Here is a 17351-nt window from a genome sequence, read left to right as displayed (position 1 = left end):
TGAAAGTTCTCTTTTTCTGGCCATTTTGAGCATTTAATTGACCCCACAAATGTGATGCTCCAGAAACTCAATCTGCTCACAGGAAGGTCAGTTTTGTAGCTTCTGTAACGAGCTAGACTGTTTTCAGATGTGTGAACATGATTGCACAAGGGTTTTCTAATCATCAATTAGCCTTCTGAGCCAATGAGCAAACACATTGTACCATTAGAACACTGGAGTGATAGTTGCTGGAAATGGGCCTCTATTCACCTTTGTAGATTTTGCACAAAAAAACAGGCATTTGCAGCTAGAATAGTCATTTACCACATTAGCAATGTATAGAGTGCATTTGTTTAAAGTTAGGACTAGTTTAAAGTTATCTTTATTGAAAGGTACAGTGCTTTTCCTTCAAAAATAAGGACATTTCAATGTGACCCCAAACTTTTGAACGGTAGTGTATCTAAAGACAGCTTTCATAACAGTGTGCTGCTAAGGAGCCATTCTGTGGCCCACTTTGTATATAAAACATATTTGAAAGGATAGAATGTAGAGGACAGAATCAGATACCATATGGGGAGTCTTCTAAATATTTCTGGTTTTGTGAAATTCAATGTTATGTAGTTTTGTGCCGATTTATCAACTTTTCTACATTACTGGATGCCAGACGAAAGGAATACAGAATTTACAATCTTACTGCAAATCCTGTAACCAAACAGTGTAGTAGAAGCTCTGATAGCAGACCTATAACATGTGCTATTCCACTACTCAGATATTCCAGTATCAGCAGGCAATTATTCTAAATGCCCCTGTAATGTACAGAGACGGGTCAATAGATCAGGAGTTGTGAAAAGTGATGAGAGCCTCAGTTAGGATTGATCATCCATTTCCCATTTGCTCACTCACAATGAGATTGCATAGAGTAAGATGGATGACCTAATGAACTTAATTCATTACTTCCTGCATAACGAGAATACATTACGGCATGTAAATGAGGTAGGAGACTCGTCTACCCAGCACCAAAAGCATCTAGCGAAAAGACACAATGAGAAAAAAAAGTGGAGGTGTATTTTGCGATCTTACTTTGTTTAGCACAAGGATGCTGGGGATGTGCGAGTTCTTGAAAAGACATTTGAGAACCTCGGGGTGCAAAAATCTCTTCATCCACTTATCTGAAACATCCACCAAAACCAACACTGCAAGGAGAATACGAGAGAGCGAAAATCATCTGTGATGCAAGGTTATATTGTTTATTACATCACGAGAGAGAGCGCGAGCGTGCAAGAGATCACGGAAAGAAAGGCGTGATAAAGAGCGAGAAAGAGAAAGAAAAGGGAAATGAAGACAGAGATGGGAGAGAGTTAGGCCTCATGTCCACGGGCAGACCCTGCACACGGCCGAGGACACTGCAGTTACCTGTACGGGTCTCCTGCCTCCAGGTCTGTGGATGCGTGCGGAAGCGCCGCCGCAATACTTTTTTTTTAAACTTTTTTTTTTTCTTTTTCGAACGGTATCCGCAGCCTGTGCCCAATTGCTTTGCGGACGGGCCACAGATCGGACGACTCCCGTTGACTTCAATGGAAGCAGTCTGTGCGAGATCTGCACTGAAATGAAGCATGCTGCGATTTTTTTCCTCCGGACCAAAAGGTCCTCAAAACAAATCTGCATGCTTTATTTCATTTGCGGATGCCCATGTATCCCTATGGGCAGCTTGATTTGCGGATCTTCTGCGCAGATTCCACAAATTAGATCCACCTGTGGGCATTGGGTCTTGTGTAGGGTACATTTGCACGTAGTGGATTTTGGTATGGATCCGCACCAAATTCCGCAACATTTTGCGCTGTGAATTATGGTGCACATCTGCATGAAAAATCCATATCCACAACCCATCTCACCCTTTCAATTGAAGGGGTGAAGTCTGCTGTGGATCTGCGTCAAATCCATACCAATTTCGCTACGTGTAAATGCACCTTGTTAGTTTGATGTTGAGAAAAATGAAGGGATTAAAATCTCTAAGCATAAACACTGATCAGCCAGAATATTAAAATGGGTAAATTGAACAACACATTATCTCATGACAATGGCGCCTGTCGATGGTTGGGATATTTAGGCAGCAAGTAAACAGCCAGGTCTTAAAATTGTTGCGTTGGAAGCAGGAAAAACTGGCAAGTATGAGGATCTGAGTCACTCTGAAATGGGCCAATCTGTGATGGCTGGTCGACTGGATCAGAACATCTCCAACGCCAGGTCTTGTCAAATGTTCCTGGTATGTAATGGTTAGTACCTACCAAAAGTGGTCAAAGAAAGGACAATCTGCCAACCAGTGACAGGATCATGGGCGCCCAGTGAAGAGAAGGTTCTCTCGTTTGGTCCAATCCTATATAGGAACTGTGTTAGTACATTGTTTAACTATCCTTGGTAGTTCCATGAAATGAATGGAGTTGTGATGCATAAGTGTAACCGCCAGTGCCCCCACTTCAGGAAGTGCCAAAGAACTGTTCTCCAGTTTGGTGGCGGTCCCAGCGTTCAGATCCCCAATCTCAAAGTTATACGCTATTCTGTGGCAGTGGATGACTTTCAAACATGGCACAACCTCTTAATGTGGTCTATGATAGAAAGGTGTCGTCCTATCGAGCATCTGTGGTGCTTGCTAGAAAAAGCAAGTCCAACCCATGGAAGCCCCAACTCACAACTCACAAAACTTAAAGAATCTGCAACTAATGTCTTGGTGCCAGATACCGCTGGACACCTTCAGAGCACTTGTGAAGTCAATACCTGGGTGGATTAAGGCCGAGTGTCAATATGTCAATGATGCCTGACAATAGTCCTTGTGTATCTTTGCCCCTGTGCTGTTACACAGGAGTGAGCATCGGTGGATCACCGAGTGCGGCTGGCAGGGTGGCGGGAGGGGAGTTCTCTCCCTGCTCTCCCCCGCCCCTTTCCATTCACTGTAAGCAGCGGCCGTCCAGTACTGAACGGCTGCGGTTTGCACTGAATGATGTGTCATTCGGTTTTCAAGCATGCTGAAACTGAACAACTCTCGCCCAGTCGTTCAGTCTCTGCATGCATTTACACAGGACAAGTATCGCTAAAAACCTCGCGGGAGCAGAGGGTTTTGAACAACCACCAACGATAATCGTCCCGTGTAAAAGGGCCTTTAGAGCCATTTTAATGGCATAAGGGGTTCTACATCATACTAGGTTTTAATTGTATGGCTGATCAATGTAGATAGGTAAACATAAAGAGAATGTACTCCGTTTGAGCACATACATTACAAGCATAGACAGCCGCTGGTATCTGCAAATGTCTACATGTTTTCTGCCTCATAAGTTAGCATGAAGTATTTATACAGCATCAAATGAAAAATTACCATCAAAGAGAAGTGTAAGGAATAGACGTTTCTTACCTACATCAGCCAGCTTCACCGATTCCCAGGGGTCCGTCTGAAAGGTTTTCTCCAGATTATGCCTAAGAAGAAAAAGAAATATAAACTTGGACAAAACGTACAACTTGTGCTACTTGCTACGTGAAGTGGAACATAAACCCGGCACATTAATGTATACACTTTCTTCATCCTTACAAGTAGTATTAATCCAAGAAACGGTCAGATTTTCCTGACTGACTACCCTCCAGTGTGACGGCCGAGGTGCTGGTCTTCCTGGTCTTGGGTAGGGCTTATGGTCCTTCGACACAGCCAGATAAGCTGCCCACGGTACTGGCCACCGACTGACAAAGAGCATGTCGGTCAATGCTCATGAACTCCGTGTATGTGGGCAGGTTATCTGCAGTATGGGGAAGAACGATCTTTTACGCAAGGAGATGTGTGGCTGAGCAGCATGCATTTTTATGCTTCCCTGGATGACACACTCATATCTTGAATGAGCTTTTGCTTGATCGTAGACTAGTTGTTGGTCGCTTCGCAAAGCCTGATTGTAGGGCAATGAGCGGTCGGAGGAACGCTTGGGCCTGATAATAGGTGCAGTATTCTCTCAGGCGACACGGAAACGCCACACATCCCGGCGTCACGGAAACGCCACACATCCCGGCGTCACGGAAACGCCACACATCCCGGCGTCACGGAAACGCCACACATCCCGGCGTCACGGAAACGCCACACATCCCGGCGTCACGGAAACGCCACACATCCCGGCGTCACGGAAACGCCACACATCCCGGCGACACGGAAACGCCACACATCCCGGCGACACGGAAACGCCACACATCCCGGCGACACGGAAACGCCACACATCCCGGCGACACGGAAACGCCACACATCCCAGTATTCCCCTTTCACCCTGTACTCTTATTTCTCTGTCCACCCATACCCCTGGTTGTGCAGAAACGGCCAAGGTGGCTGGCTTTGCCGATGAGCTATAAGGCTGGGTTGACATTGGGGCTGATTTGCAGAGGAATGTCCAAAACGGGAAAGCCTGCCTTCAAACCCGCAACATTTGGAAACGGTGATAAAAAGGACACGCGGCGGAACTGAATCTCGAACCGCATGTCAATTTGCGCACAGGTTTTGTGTTGATTATTTCTGCAGCTCGTGGGCGAGATTTTCAAAATCTCATCCACTCTGCTGCTATTGTAAATGTCGCAGAATTTCCAAATGAAGGGGGGGGGGGGGGGGTCGCACAGAAATTCTGCGCCAAATACGCCCCACCTGGACCCCGAATCTAAAAAATGTTAGAGAGCCAGCCGCTTCAGACATGTCGCTAGTAACAAGCTGATAGAATAGGGAGGCAGCCCCTCTATGTTTGGTGCTTCTGGGTACCCATGACCAGCGCTGCCTTCAGGCGGTCAGTCCGACTTTGAAAATGAAAGTGTATTTTGTTTTACATTGTAAAAGGCGGTGCTCATGAATTTTGCCTTTAACCCCTTAATGACATGGCCTATTTTGGGCTTAAGGATGCAACGATTTTTTGGCGGATTTTCATCTCCATTTTTCAAAAGCCATAATTTTTTTACCTTTGTGTCAACGCGGCTGTATAAGGGCTTGTTTTTTGCGTGGTGAACTGCGGTTTTTGATGGTATCATTTTTGGGTACATAAGCTATATTGTAAAACTTTTATTATTTTTTTTATGATAACAGGGAGAGAAAGCGCATCAATTCTGCCATAGATTTTCGTTTGTTTTTTTTTACAGCGTTAATCATGCAGCATAAATGATACATTACATTTTTTCTGCGGGTCAGTACGGTTACAACGATACCAAAACGTATTTTTTTTAAGGTTTTTTCACTTTTCTGCAATAAAAACCCTTTTTTTGGAAATCTTTTTTTTTTCTGCATTCAAAGTCCTGTAACTTTTATATTTTTCTATGTATATTTGTCTTATTTTTTGCAAGACAAGCTGTAGTTTTTATTGGTACCATTTTGGGCAATATACGGCTTTTTGATCACTTTTATTGCATTTTTTTGGAGGCAAAATGCTAAAAATTAGCATTTTGCCTCTTTTTTTTTTTTTTACGCTTTTTGCCGTACAAAATAAAAAGCGTGTTCAACTTTTTGTTCACGTCGTTACGGACGCGTCAATACCAAATATGTGCCATTTTAATTTTTTCTTACTTTTTTATGCTAATATGAGAAAAAGCACAAAAAATGGTTTTTTTAACATTTTTCTTTTTTGCACATTTTTATTATCTATTTTTTTTTTCTACACCATCTAATTCCCTCTGAGGGACTTAAAGCACAGCACTGATGATCGCTGTGATAAGGCATGGCAGGAGTTCTGTCCTGCCATGCCTTATCGCTCATACAGCGATCACAGGCACTGGCAACACAGGATACTAGTATCTGGCGTCCTGTTGCCATGGCAACAGGTCGGGCTCTCTGCCATTATATCGCGAGAGCCCGGAAACTTCACAGAGGGAGCGTGCTCCCTCTGTAAACCCTTCCCATGCTGCAATCTATATAGATCGCAGCAGGGAAGGGGTTAACAGCAGGGGGGGGGGGGGGAGCGCATCTCCGATGCACCCCCGCTGCTGCAGCGGGAGGCTGGCTATGACTGACAGCCGGTTCAGTCATGATCTTGCGCTATTCCTATGACGTAAGGGTACGTTATTTTGCGGGAAGTACCCCGCTCCCATGACGTACCCTTACGTCATGGGGAGGGAAGGGGTTAAAGAAAACTTTTTTAATCTTTCTGCAGATAAGTAACCAATCACTAATATAAGTGGTGCAAAAATATATACAACTAGGTTATACACGTGTGCGTTGCATGGGGCTTTAAGCACGGGGACTGGGTATAAAAAAAAAAAAAAATTGGGCTTTCAAAGTTACTTCTATATAATAACTGACGTTACTACGCCATTTTGCAGCGGTCCCAAATCATTCGTCTGTCAAACATTTTGATTGTGAGGCGCTGAGCCATTGGTACATCAACCTTACGTGCAATCATCGTTAGTAATATCTCTTTTAGCTGAAATGTTCATTAATGTCATAGCAACCAATCACAGTGCAGCTTTCATTTTACCTCAGCGGTATAAGAAACGAGAGCTGAGCTTCTAGCAACCAATCACAGCGCAGCTTTCGTTTTTTTAGCTGAAGAAATGAAAGCTCAGCTGTGATTGGTTGCTATTGGCAACAAAAATTACAGGGGAAGTCGGTGAGCTTTCGATTTTTAATTCTGCCAGTATTCGTCGCCCGGTGCTGGAGAATATGTATACAAAATTTCACTCAAGTCAGACCAGAACTGTGGATGTGTATACGACACAAGCAAATATATTTTGCGTTTTATACATAAAATATTAGGCAATGAATAGAATACGGTCGGGTCTCCATGCTATAATCTGCACCACTATGAAAGCCATTCTTTTGAATGGATTCATTCACAGAAGCGATTTACGTGTTCCCTCAGAACGCCTCGCCCATTGTTTTCAATGGGATTCAAAGGGGAAACACTTGCAGTCCCAACACACAAGTGAGGATCGCAATTACACTGAAGCGACGCGTTTTTTAATAAAAAATGCTTTGCATTGTTGGCAAGTGTGAAATCGTGCTCGCCCGTGTGACTGTGGCCTCAGTCAGGCTAGTTTCACACAGGTGATTGCAATTTTGCTGCGAGAAGATTGCGGGAAAAAAAGCACATTTTTCCACGCCATTTTTTAGCATCAGCGCTGCTTTTTCTTACAAAATCATCGCTGCCGCTCGCAATTTTGTTGAGGTTTTTTTCTGATGTTGAAATCGCATTGCAATGTTGCGTTGCGGTAAAAAAAAAAAAAAAAAAAATAGGCTCCATAGGGAAACATGGGAGATTTTAAAAAAAATAAGTAAATAAAATAAAAATTGCACATAGCAGAAAAATAGAGCATGCCGCGATTTTGTGCTCGCGCAACATTACAGACAGGAAGGAAACCATTCTAAGACCTCATGTCCACGGCCTGCACAGTTTCCCTCTGCAGAATCCTGCAGCGGACTCCACCCGGCCCGCAGACATGAGGCCAAAAAATACAATATACTTACTAGAGATGAGCGAACGTACTCATTTCGAGTAATTACTCGATCGAGCACCGCGATTTTCGAGTACTTCAGTACTCGGGTGAAAAGATTCGGGGGGCGCCGGGGGGAGGCGTGGCGGCGCAGGGGGTAGCAGCGGGGAGCCCTCTCTCTCTCCCTCTCCCCCCCACTCCCCGCTGCAACCCCCTACTCACCCACGGCGCCCCCCCGAATCTTTTGCGCCCGAGTACGGAAGTACTCGAAAATCGAGGTACTCGGGCGAAAAAGGGGCGTGGCCGAGTACGCTCGCTCATCTCTAATACTTACCTGTCCGGACGCTGCAGGGCTCTCCTATGTGGCAGCCGGATCTTCTTTCTTCTGCACAAGGGATGCACTCGGGACGCCGGCGGCATCCCGGGCGCATGTGCCGTGCTGTCTTTTTTTTTTCTCCTCCCAAAGGTCCATGTCACGGACTCAGTGACAGTTGCATCTATGCTGTGGATCCAGACGGCTTCCATTGACTTCAACTGACAACCGCACAAAAATGAAGGATGCTGCGGTTGTTTTTCCATGTGTGCACTCTGGGGAAATTGACACGCGCAGGTCTTTAATTACCTGCGGGTGCCCAATGATTCCCTATGGGCACGGATCACGCGTGCGGGAGACCCGGGCGGATTTAATAAATCTATTTTCCCTGGGGACATTGGGCCTAAATCATTAATAATCTGCTTTTTTTTTTTTACTGACTCTCGCATTGTGCGATTTTCGTGAGTCTATGAAACCACCCTCAGAGGGATGTATACATCGGTGTCTTGATTTCTGACATCTATCGCTACGCCATCACCCAGACATATTCAAGCTTATGCGCAATACTTGGCATTGCCTGTGAAAACCGGTTTATGAGCGAGCCTAAACGACTCCTTAATGATTACTATTAAGATATTCCCATTAGTTTCTCCTTAGCTGCAGTATATAATAAGACACATTAAGGAGGTCTTCCTGCTGGAGCCTGGGAACCAATATTTGTGATTTTATATACGGTGATTTGCTGTGTTTATTGGTTCCCTAAAGCACCAGTAATGTGGCAGTAACTACATCCCCTCCGAGCATCGATCGCCTCTGTGAAGCGAAGCCCTTAAGCTGGCCTGACAAAACCTATTGATTCATGTAAATATGTCTTATTGATCTCCGGCCAGGTTAGATACACCGCTACTTGGGAAAATCTAGTGGGCGACCCTACCCAAAATACATTCCGCTCCAAGATCCCCACGGACAGGGAAGTAAACGAATCAAAGCGGTACAATCATCGTAATGGATAGGACTTTGTACAAAACGTTTTATAAACTGCTATAGGACCAGCCAGAGGAAGCAGAGAGTAAAATGTAAGACCGGCACAATTACAGCACGACCCTTAGAAAATAGCGCGAAATTTGTGCGTTGCAAGACCCACAAATCTCACCTGAATATGAACTCATTCTTTTGAATGGAGTCATATATATGAGTGATTTTTTCATGGCATGTTCTAATTTTTCGTGCTTCTTGGAATCACTGTGATGGGGTGCTTTAAAAAGTGCGAAAACGCAGTAAAATAGAGCAGACTGCGCTCGAAAATCGTGGTGTTAGAAAACGCCACGTTCAAGCGCATGTCTCCGAGGCCCCATTGGTAATCGTGGTAAAAAGCCTTAGGGTGCTGAATGACACCAGAAACATGAAGAAAAAAATATTCATAAACTTTTCTTTTTATTTCATCGTGGTCCTCTTTGATATACACCATGATATTTTTTTTTTAGGATTTTGAATAAAGTATCTGTTTTTCAATCCATTCTTTAAATCCGGTGGATAACCTGGACATTTTTCCTATCATATATTATCACATCGTTGGCGGCACATTATTGTCTAGAATGTAAAGGCACTAGAGATGAGCGAGCGTACTCGGTTCGGGTGTTTTTGGACTCGAGCACCGCTTTTTCCGAGTAACTGACTACTCAGCTGAAAAGATTCGGGGGGGCGCCGGGGGTGAGCGCTCTCACCCCCCCCCCCCCCCCACTTCCCTCTGCAACCCCCCACGCACCCCGAATCTTTTCGTCCGAGTAGTCAGTTACTCGGAAAAAGCGGTGCTCGAGTCCAAAAACACCCGAACCGAGTACATTTGCTCATCTCTAAAAGGCACACTTCAGGGTTCATGGTTCTTGTCACTACAACCAAAGGACCAAGACCACGGCACGTAAATAAATAAATTAATTATCTGAAAGCACTGCAGAATAAGTTGGCGCTATACGGCTGGGGTCGCATGGGGCGGAACTTCAGTGGAATTCTCACGGAATGGCCGCACTGAAAAAAAACGCAGCTTTAAAACTCGCAGCCTTTGGCCTTTAGCTGCGGCTTTTGGAGCGGTTTTACCGTTGGCATTCTGCTGTGACTTTCTCTCCCGATAGAGAAGCCGCTGCGGAAAAGAGAAAAGAGTTCACAAAAATCACAGTTTTCATGCGGCTTGGCTGCAGCATGCTGGCTGCTCCTGGGATTAGGAGCCGCAGGCAGAATTGCCATGCGGATTTACCGCACAGAAATTCCGGGGCAATTCTGCCCTGTGTGAACCCAGCCTACAATTAGCGAGATTTATTAATTTTATCTCACTGTATGTTAGCATAGAATTGGTCTACACTGAGTATATGACTCTTAGGAGGGGATCTCACATGACTGGATTTGAATTGCGGATTGTGCAATCGCCTACTGTGCGTATGATACGCGGGCATTGCAATGCATTGACTTTCGCTGGTTCACGCACACTTGCAGGCAGTAATTGTGGATTCTGCGAGCAGAAGAAGAATCGCGGCATACTCCACTTTACTGCAGATTCCGCACAAATGCGCTTCATTGATCTCTATGGATGCGTTCGATCCACAGTCCATACGCAATTACATTGCGTATGTACGTGGATTTGTACACACATTCCTAGGAGACAAGATACAAATGGAATAAAGAAAGTGGGAATTTGCGGGAAGACAATGCAGGACAGAGTCTGGGGAGCAACACACCATCCAGACTGCTATCAGCAACCTCTGCTTGTTCTTCTGGGCTCTTCCTCAAGAATAAGTGTTTGGTTTTTCTTTAAATGATTTTTACTACTTCCAAAATAAATAGTATAAATCAGCCAAGCATATAGAGGAGTATTCTGATCTGAAGGCTCTCAGAAGAGCCCTCACCATGACAGCACACGAGAACGTCGCCTGAGTGATAAAAGGTGTTTCCAGGGGGTTGGGCAACTTTCAGATGTCATTTCCTGCTTGCGATCTTTCTTCTTCTTTGCAGACACGCTGTACTTCCACGCGGAAAAATGCACGCATACGTGGTCATACGTAATTCGTTTCTGCAATCATTCCGTTGTCTTTCTCTGCGGATATCTGCACGCAGAATCCAACCCACTCGTGTGAGCCCGGCCTTACCATAGTGCTAACGGACAGCGAAAAGGGTTTGACCATAAAGTCTCTCAGAGCAATGAGGTGGTACCATTACTGTAGAATAGTATCTGCAGCTGGGAAGTCACATGCAGGGGGTCTTAGAGTCACACACCGAATTTAGCAGTATTTCTTGCAGTTTTTTTTAGTTACAGGGTATTTTTTGGAGGGGAGGGGGGCAGAACTGAATCATATGCAGCGCTGTCCATGAAATACAAACATTTCACAAGTTACAATGAAAAGAAAAAAGTGTCGGCTCACCTGTTGGCTCTTACAGAATTGACCATACCAGGAGTATCTAGAAGGATCTAAAACACAACATAATACATTAAGTGTTTTTACAAGCACATCTATAGAACATTAAAAAACGCCATCTAGTAATCACTCGGTGCTACAAGCATTGTTCCTACACCCACACAAATGAATCTAAAACACAATGCAAAAAAAGTATAGACCATTATAACCACCATAACAAGCAAACAAACTAAGCAATAATTGTAAGATATGGAACTTAAAGGGAACCAGTCAGCACCTCTGAGCCCCGGAAACTACTTTATGGGGTGTAAAGATCAGGGAACAGGGGGTCCAGGAACTGATTTTTTTATACTCACCCATTCCAGTGCTGCGCTCCCAAGAAATAAGCTCATGCACACAGCGGGACTCTTTTCAGAAGGTTGCGTGCATGCACCTTTCCCTCTTTGATCTCTATGGGAGAGCGCATGCACATAGCCTTCTGAAAAGAGTCCTGCTGTGTGCCTGCTAATTTTTAGGGGGTACAGTGTTGGAATGGGGATCCATTGAGAATACAAAGCAGCTCAAGGACCCCTGTTCACTGATCTTTGAGTACCATAATGTAGTTTATGGGGCTCAAAGGTGCTGACATGTTCGCTATAAGACTTTAGGCTCTGCAGCGGTTACAACACCACAGTTCAAAGCTTGCTGGGAGTTGTAGTTTTGAAACATCTGGAGAGCGACAACTTGGAGACCAGCACTGAAGTAGGAAGATCAAACTCCCACTGCCTTTACAAAGTTATTCAGCCTTTTATGCACTCCAGATATAATCAGAATGATGACTAAGTGGTCCTTACCATCTGGGTGTCCCCTTCTGTAAGGATGCCCTGTGCTCTGCAGCGTGTGGTGTGCACTTTACTGGATACCGGAAAAAGCTACATACACAAGAGGATTTTAGTCAGTCAACCAGTGAAGCACTAAATATGTAAAAGTCTTCATACATGTATGTTAAAACAGTTAATGAGTATATTTTGATGACAGAATGACACAATTCTAAATATCTTTAGTTGTCGGCTGCCCTCAGCTGGTAGTGATGCAACAACAGTAGGGACTACTTTCAGGATGTCTCCTTGTTGGTTTGCCCTGCTCCCCTGCTACTTTGGTCCATATGTAATGTCAATGAACTGAAGTACTCAACACTCAGCAAAAATTAGGGAACAGTGCTACGCATTAAACACCTCAAGCTCCTTTGTCTTTTTATGAAGAGTTTCTGCAGCAGCTGCAGTTTGATTTAGCACTAAAACTGCACAACAGACTGTCCAGCTGCAGCAGAACCACGCAGACAAAAGAAGGCTTTATGTCAGTCATTCAAGGAGTTAAAGGAGGTCCTCTGTTCTCATTAAAATAGATTATGAAGAAACACGTGTGCAACAAGTTGACATATGGACGCTATTCATCCATATCCTGCCAGCCCATAATAAATCCTAGGTAAGGCCACCTGCACTCGGACGGATTTGCATTGCGAAATCCAGAGCGGGCATCCGCCTTCGAATTCAACAGCAAGTACCTTCTATAGAATGCTATACAAAATCTTTTTTTCCTGCCCATAAGCGGAAATCTTGGATACTGTATGACCCCCTTCAAAAAAAGGGAAAACTGCTGTTGTGTATTTATTTTTCTGACAACGTTCACCACACGGGATAAATACTGCGTTACTTTGATAGATTGGACTTTCAATTGGTAATACCAAGTATGTTGTTTGTTTTTTTTAATAAATATGGGAAAAAGGTTTACAATATTAATTTTTAACTTATTTAGACTTTTTTTTCCCCATAGTCACTCAATGGGAACTTAAACTTGCAATTGTTTAATTACTTATACGAAAACTGCAATACTTCAGTATTGCAGTATATGGCATTTCTGCCTGCATTGTATCAAAATTTGCTTCAGGCACATCTTAACACTTAGAAAGGAATGGAAGCCCTGGGAGCCTTGAGAAGGCAGCTAGCTTCTATAAGTCCTGAACGGCACCTCGCAAGCTCATTGTGGGGGGACCCGTTTGGGACCCCTGTATCTCAAGTGGGGGATTTAGATACTGTTAGAACTGACAGCAGCATTTAAAGACTTAACATTGGCGTGATCGCGGATTGCAGCCGGGTGTCAGTTGTTAAAAAAAGCAGACATCGGCCATGTATGGAGCAGGCTTGGCTTCTGATCCCACTTGATACAGACCCTGGTGTGAAAGGGTTAAGTGAACCTGCAATATGGTTCAAGCGCCATTGTGCCTTCGAAAGCAGCTACTACAGACACGAGTCTCAGAAATGGAGCACAGAATATTGGTAGAAGGTCCCTGGTCTAACAATTTGCAACTTACAGAACTTAAAGGATCTGTGGCTACCGTCTTGGTACCAGAAACCACTGGACACCTTCAAAGGTCTCGTGGAGTTTGTGCCTCAACAGGTCAGAGCTGTTTTGGTAGTAGGACAACTAATTAGCATATTGCATAATGTACTCTTTAAAGCTGGGGAACCCCTTGATGACCTCAGAATTCTTCTCAGTAACAGTACATATAACATGATGTACATCTTAAATATAAGACTGATATATAGATTATGCTCTTTACCTTTCTGCCCAGAAGCTGGTTGGATAGAGTTGATTTTCCAGCATTGGGAGCTCCTATAATAGCAAGTTTCAGGACTTTGGGGTTCTCTGGCTGGTCCGGAGCATGCTTTAATAAACTGTCTTGGTCAGCTGCAAGCATAATGAAATATTTTGTCTGAATTGCAAAAATCAGGAAAAGAACACAAATGACAAAGGGTGGTGCAACATTATTTGTAAAGCGGACAACAGCATTAGGCCGTCTGCACAGGGCAGAGCTGGATTACGCTGGCGATCCCACATACCGGTCTTCTTTCTTCATTATGTGTACTATGGATGGTGCGGACGGCGAGCCGCCGGGCATGCGCAGTACAGATTTTTTTTCTTCAAATGTTTATTTTCCCCGCTCTGTCGCTAGGCAATGACCCGGGTACCTGCGACCTATCTGCAACGTCAATTGCAGATGGTCCGTGGGTCGGACAGCTTCCATTGACTTCAATGGAAGACGTCCGTGCGGAATCCACACTAAAATGGAACATGCTGCGATTTTTTTTCCTCCACGAGCAGAAATTGCAATCCATTTCCACTCGCATGCAGGAAGAAGCACTTTTGCATAGCATGTTACAAATGGCATTTGCTGCAGATCGTGTTGCGGACGCCCGCTGCGGATTCCACAACGCAAATCCACTACTGTGCAGCCAGCTTTAGTTGATAGTTATTAGAATCTGATCAAGATGGTCTAAGTGAAGATGAATAGCTGCCACTTCAATCATTCAGGGGTCTTCGGGAGCCCCATTCTTAACATCGGTGCAGGTCCCAGCAGTCAGACCTCCATCAATCAGACAGTTATCCCAGATCCTGTGGATAGGGAATAACTTGATACTACGGGAATATCTCTAAGATATATCCCAGCATATATATTAAACGTATCCATTGATCCCATTTACCCGATGAAAGGCCAAAAGGCTGTCCACTTGACCTCCATTGGGGCAGAATGCTCTTTGTATTGCCGGGTAGAGTAATGTAGTCAGCTAAAGTACTCTATCCAGAGGCATCTCGCAAAAAAAACCCAAAAAACATATCTGCTTTTTTTAGAAACACGGGAGCTTATGGGCGATGGATGCGTATCTATCAGGGGTCTTCATCAGAGTGAACACACACATTCACCTTTATTAAAGGAGGCAGCTGGCGCTTGTGGGCTGAGAAGTTCATTGTCCGGAATATGTTGGTTCACCCCCAACAAAGTTCCAATCGCAGAATCTCTTGCATATAGACATGCGGCAAATCTGTTAATCCTTTGATGTTCCCTCTTCTTTAGGAGTATGACACTTCCTGGAAGAAAAGAAAGAATAATAAAAGAGTTAAAGGACTGTAAAGACATTAGATATACACTATATGGACAAAAGGATTTAGACGCGGCAGAAAATCAGCAAATATGCAAATACTGAGTTTGCCGAATGGTATATTGGGAAGGGCATGGGTAAGAGAAAAAGCTGCTCATTCATCCATCCAATCAAGCACTTGGGCGTGGGTGGCGGTGTCGTACCAGTCGCTCCAGATTTTCACAACAATCTCTTCGGATTCACGGAGCTTAGCCACGCCCCCATCCCGCCTCTCCCCATTGCAAATAGTGCAGAGGGGCGGAGAGGAGGCAGAGAGGGGGCGGGAGCTCAGTTCCTGCTCCTGGCTCTTCCATCCTCCCCCCTCTGCAGATGAGGACACCGTATATCGACTTAGCGTGAAAACCGAGCCGATATACAGTCGTGTGAATGCAGCCTAATTGTGCAAAAAAAAAAAAACACATCTGGAACTTATTAAAGACTAATTAGCCATCTCAATCAGTGCATCTGTTTGCCACACGCAAATGAACATGCCATGCAGTCGCAAAAAGTGCAATAAAATACACAGCGCTCAGGCACGCGCAAATACGCTTACACTTGTCTGAGGCTACACTGAGGGCTCCTTCACACATGCAGAATCCAGCCGTGGGAGCAGCGGCGTCCGCGCATACCTTGTCGCTTTCATCTGTACTGTGGATGGTTGCACAGCGAGGCGTCGGGACATGCGCAGTACAGATTTTTCTTTTAAACGGCTTTCCCTGCGTCATTGCCTAGCGATGACGCGGAATCCGCGACCTTTCCGCAACATCATTGCAGAAGGGCCGCGGATCGGACAGCTTTTATTGACTTCAATGGAAGCAGTCCGTGCGGAAAAATGGAGCATGCTGCGATTTTTCCTCTGCTTACGTAAACCGCTATTGGTTTCCACAAGTGTGGAGGAAGAATCGCTTTCCCATGGGATGCTATTGGCGCTATATGCTGTGGATTCACGGTGCAGACGCCCACAGCGGATTCCGCAGCAAATATCTGGTTGTGGACAGGGGGCCTAAGGGTGGTTTAACATGGACAGAAAATCTGCTCGTGGCCACAATTAACATGTTGGTTGCCCCTTGATAATAATGTGTACGCGGACAGATTATCGCTACATGTCATCTGCATACTCCGCGTGGAGATTTACCTGCGGAGCGGATCTTTCAGAATACAGTATGGCCATTTCTACTGCAGAAGTTATTCTGGATTTTCCCCAATGACTTCAATTGGGAATAATAATCTGGAGTCTAACCCTAATGTTACGGATTTTGCAGCTCTTAACATGTAGGATCACTAGAGCTGCAAGCAGAGGAGATCCAAGACCCTGATAATACAGCACCTGCACAAGCAAGTGAGGGCATGCTGGGAGTTGTAGTCTGACAGCATGTTGGTAGTACACCCAATCCTCATGTTTTACTGCAGAACATAAACCACCTGTTATTCGCAAGTTGCTGCGGAACTACAAGTCCCAGCGGGGAGCGCAAGTTTGTTTTCTGCAGTCTCCTCCGAGAAAAATCGCAGCACATTACGTCATCACCGTGCGCCGCCACTAACCTGCCGCTGTCCTCTCCGCCAGGACACGGGTAGCCCTGACCGACCTGAGCACCGCACACCACATCCCGATCACCGGCCAGAGGTTATGGTATCACGCCTGAGCTCATGGACGCCGCCATATTGTACACGGCTTGTGGTCTCGCTGGTGACGTCATGCCCGCGACACGACAAGGGCGGCACACGGGCGCCATCTTTACTCTTGGCAAGAGTAAACTCCAGTAATACTGCTAATTACCAGTGGCCACAACTCTACAAGCCTTACAGATACCTGTATGGATAATTATATCACACGCTGTCAGATTATTAGTTGTTGAGCGCATTAAAGTGAAGTCTTGGTATAGGGGTCATATCACAGATCCATATTACAGACGTGTTACAATGAAACTGGCCTTAAACGCTGTGAAATATAATTGTCTATTCAGGCTACTTGCGCGCGGACGTTTTTTCCGGACGATTTTCGGAATGGAAAATCGGTGCGAAAAATGGATGGAAATAGAACCATTCATGTCAAGAAAGGCACAGCATATCCTATTCTTGTCCCATTCTCAGGAGAAAAAATGCACGTCAATGTGCGGCGTTCAGCACAACGGAAGTCCGTGTATATTGCAATACGAGTTGCGCTCGAGAGCATCTGGGGCAACTTTTAATTCATTTTTTACAGGATTCTATAGAGGAATGAAAGAAACACAGCAAAAGATCCATATAAAAATGTCTAAATAGAAAAATGCCTCC

At 44.9% G+C, this 17351-nt stretch overlaps 1 protein-coding gene across 1 annotated transcript in view; it reads right to left on the bottom strand.

Moving 5' to 3' along the window:
• ERAL1 (Era like 12S mitochondrial rRNA chaperone 1) overlaps positions 1-16750 on the bottom strand; it is a 28318-nt gene extending 11568 nt beyond the window's left edge. The window contains exons 1-7 of the mRNA XM_066599561.1: positions 16620-16750; positions 14863-15027; positions 13721-13848; positions 11955-12032; positions 11128-11174; positions 3383-3444; positions 1060-1172 (exon numbers count right to left, since the gene is read on the bottom strand). Coding sequence (XP_066455658.1) covers positions 1060-1172; positions 3383-3444; positions 11128-11174; positions 11955-12032; positions 13721-13848; positions 14863-15027; positions 16620-16683 — 657 coding nt within the window. The 5' untranslated portion in view covers positions 16684-16750. The remainder of the gene's footprint in view (positions 1-1059; positions 1173-3382; positions 3445-11127; positions 11175-11954; positions 12033-13720; positions 13849-14862; positions 15028-16619) is intronic.
• Between the last annotated feature and the right edge of the window lie 601 nt (positions 16751-17351).

This window comes from Eleutherodactylus coqui, chromosome 4 (assembly GCF_035609145.1).
Source record: "Eleutherodactylus coqui strain aEleCoq1 chromosome 4, aEleCoq1.hap1, whole genome shotgun sequence".
Classification (NCBI taxonomy): domain Eukaryota; kingdom Metazoa; phylum Chordata; class Amphibia; order Anura; family Eleutherodactylidae; genus Eleutherodactylus; species Eleutherodactylus coqui.
This window is presented reverse-complemented; position numbering and strand designations above follow the sequence as displayed.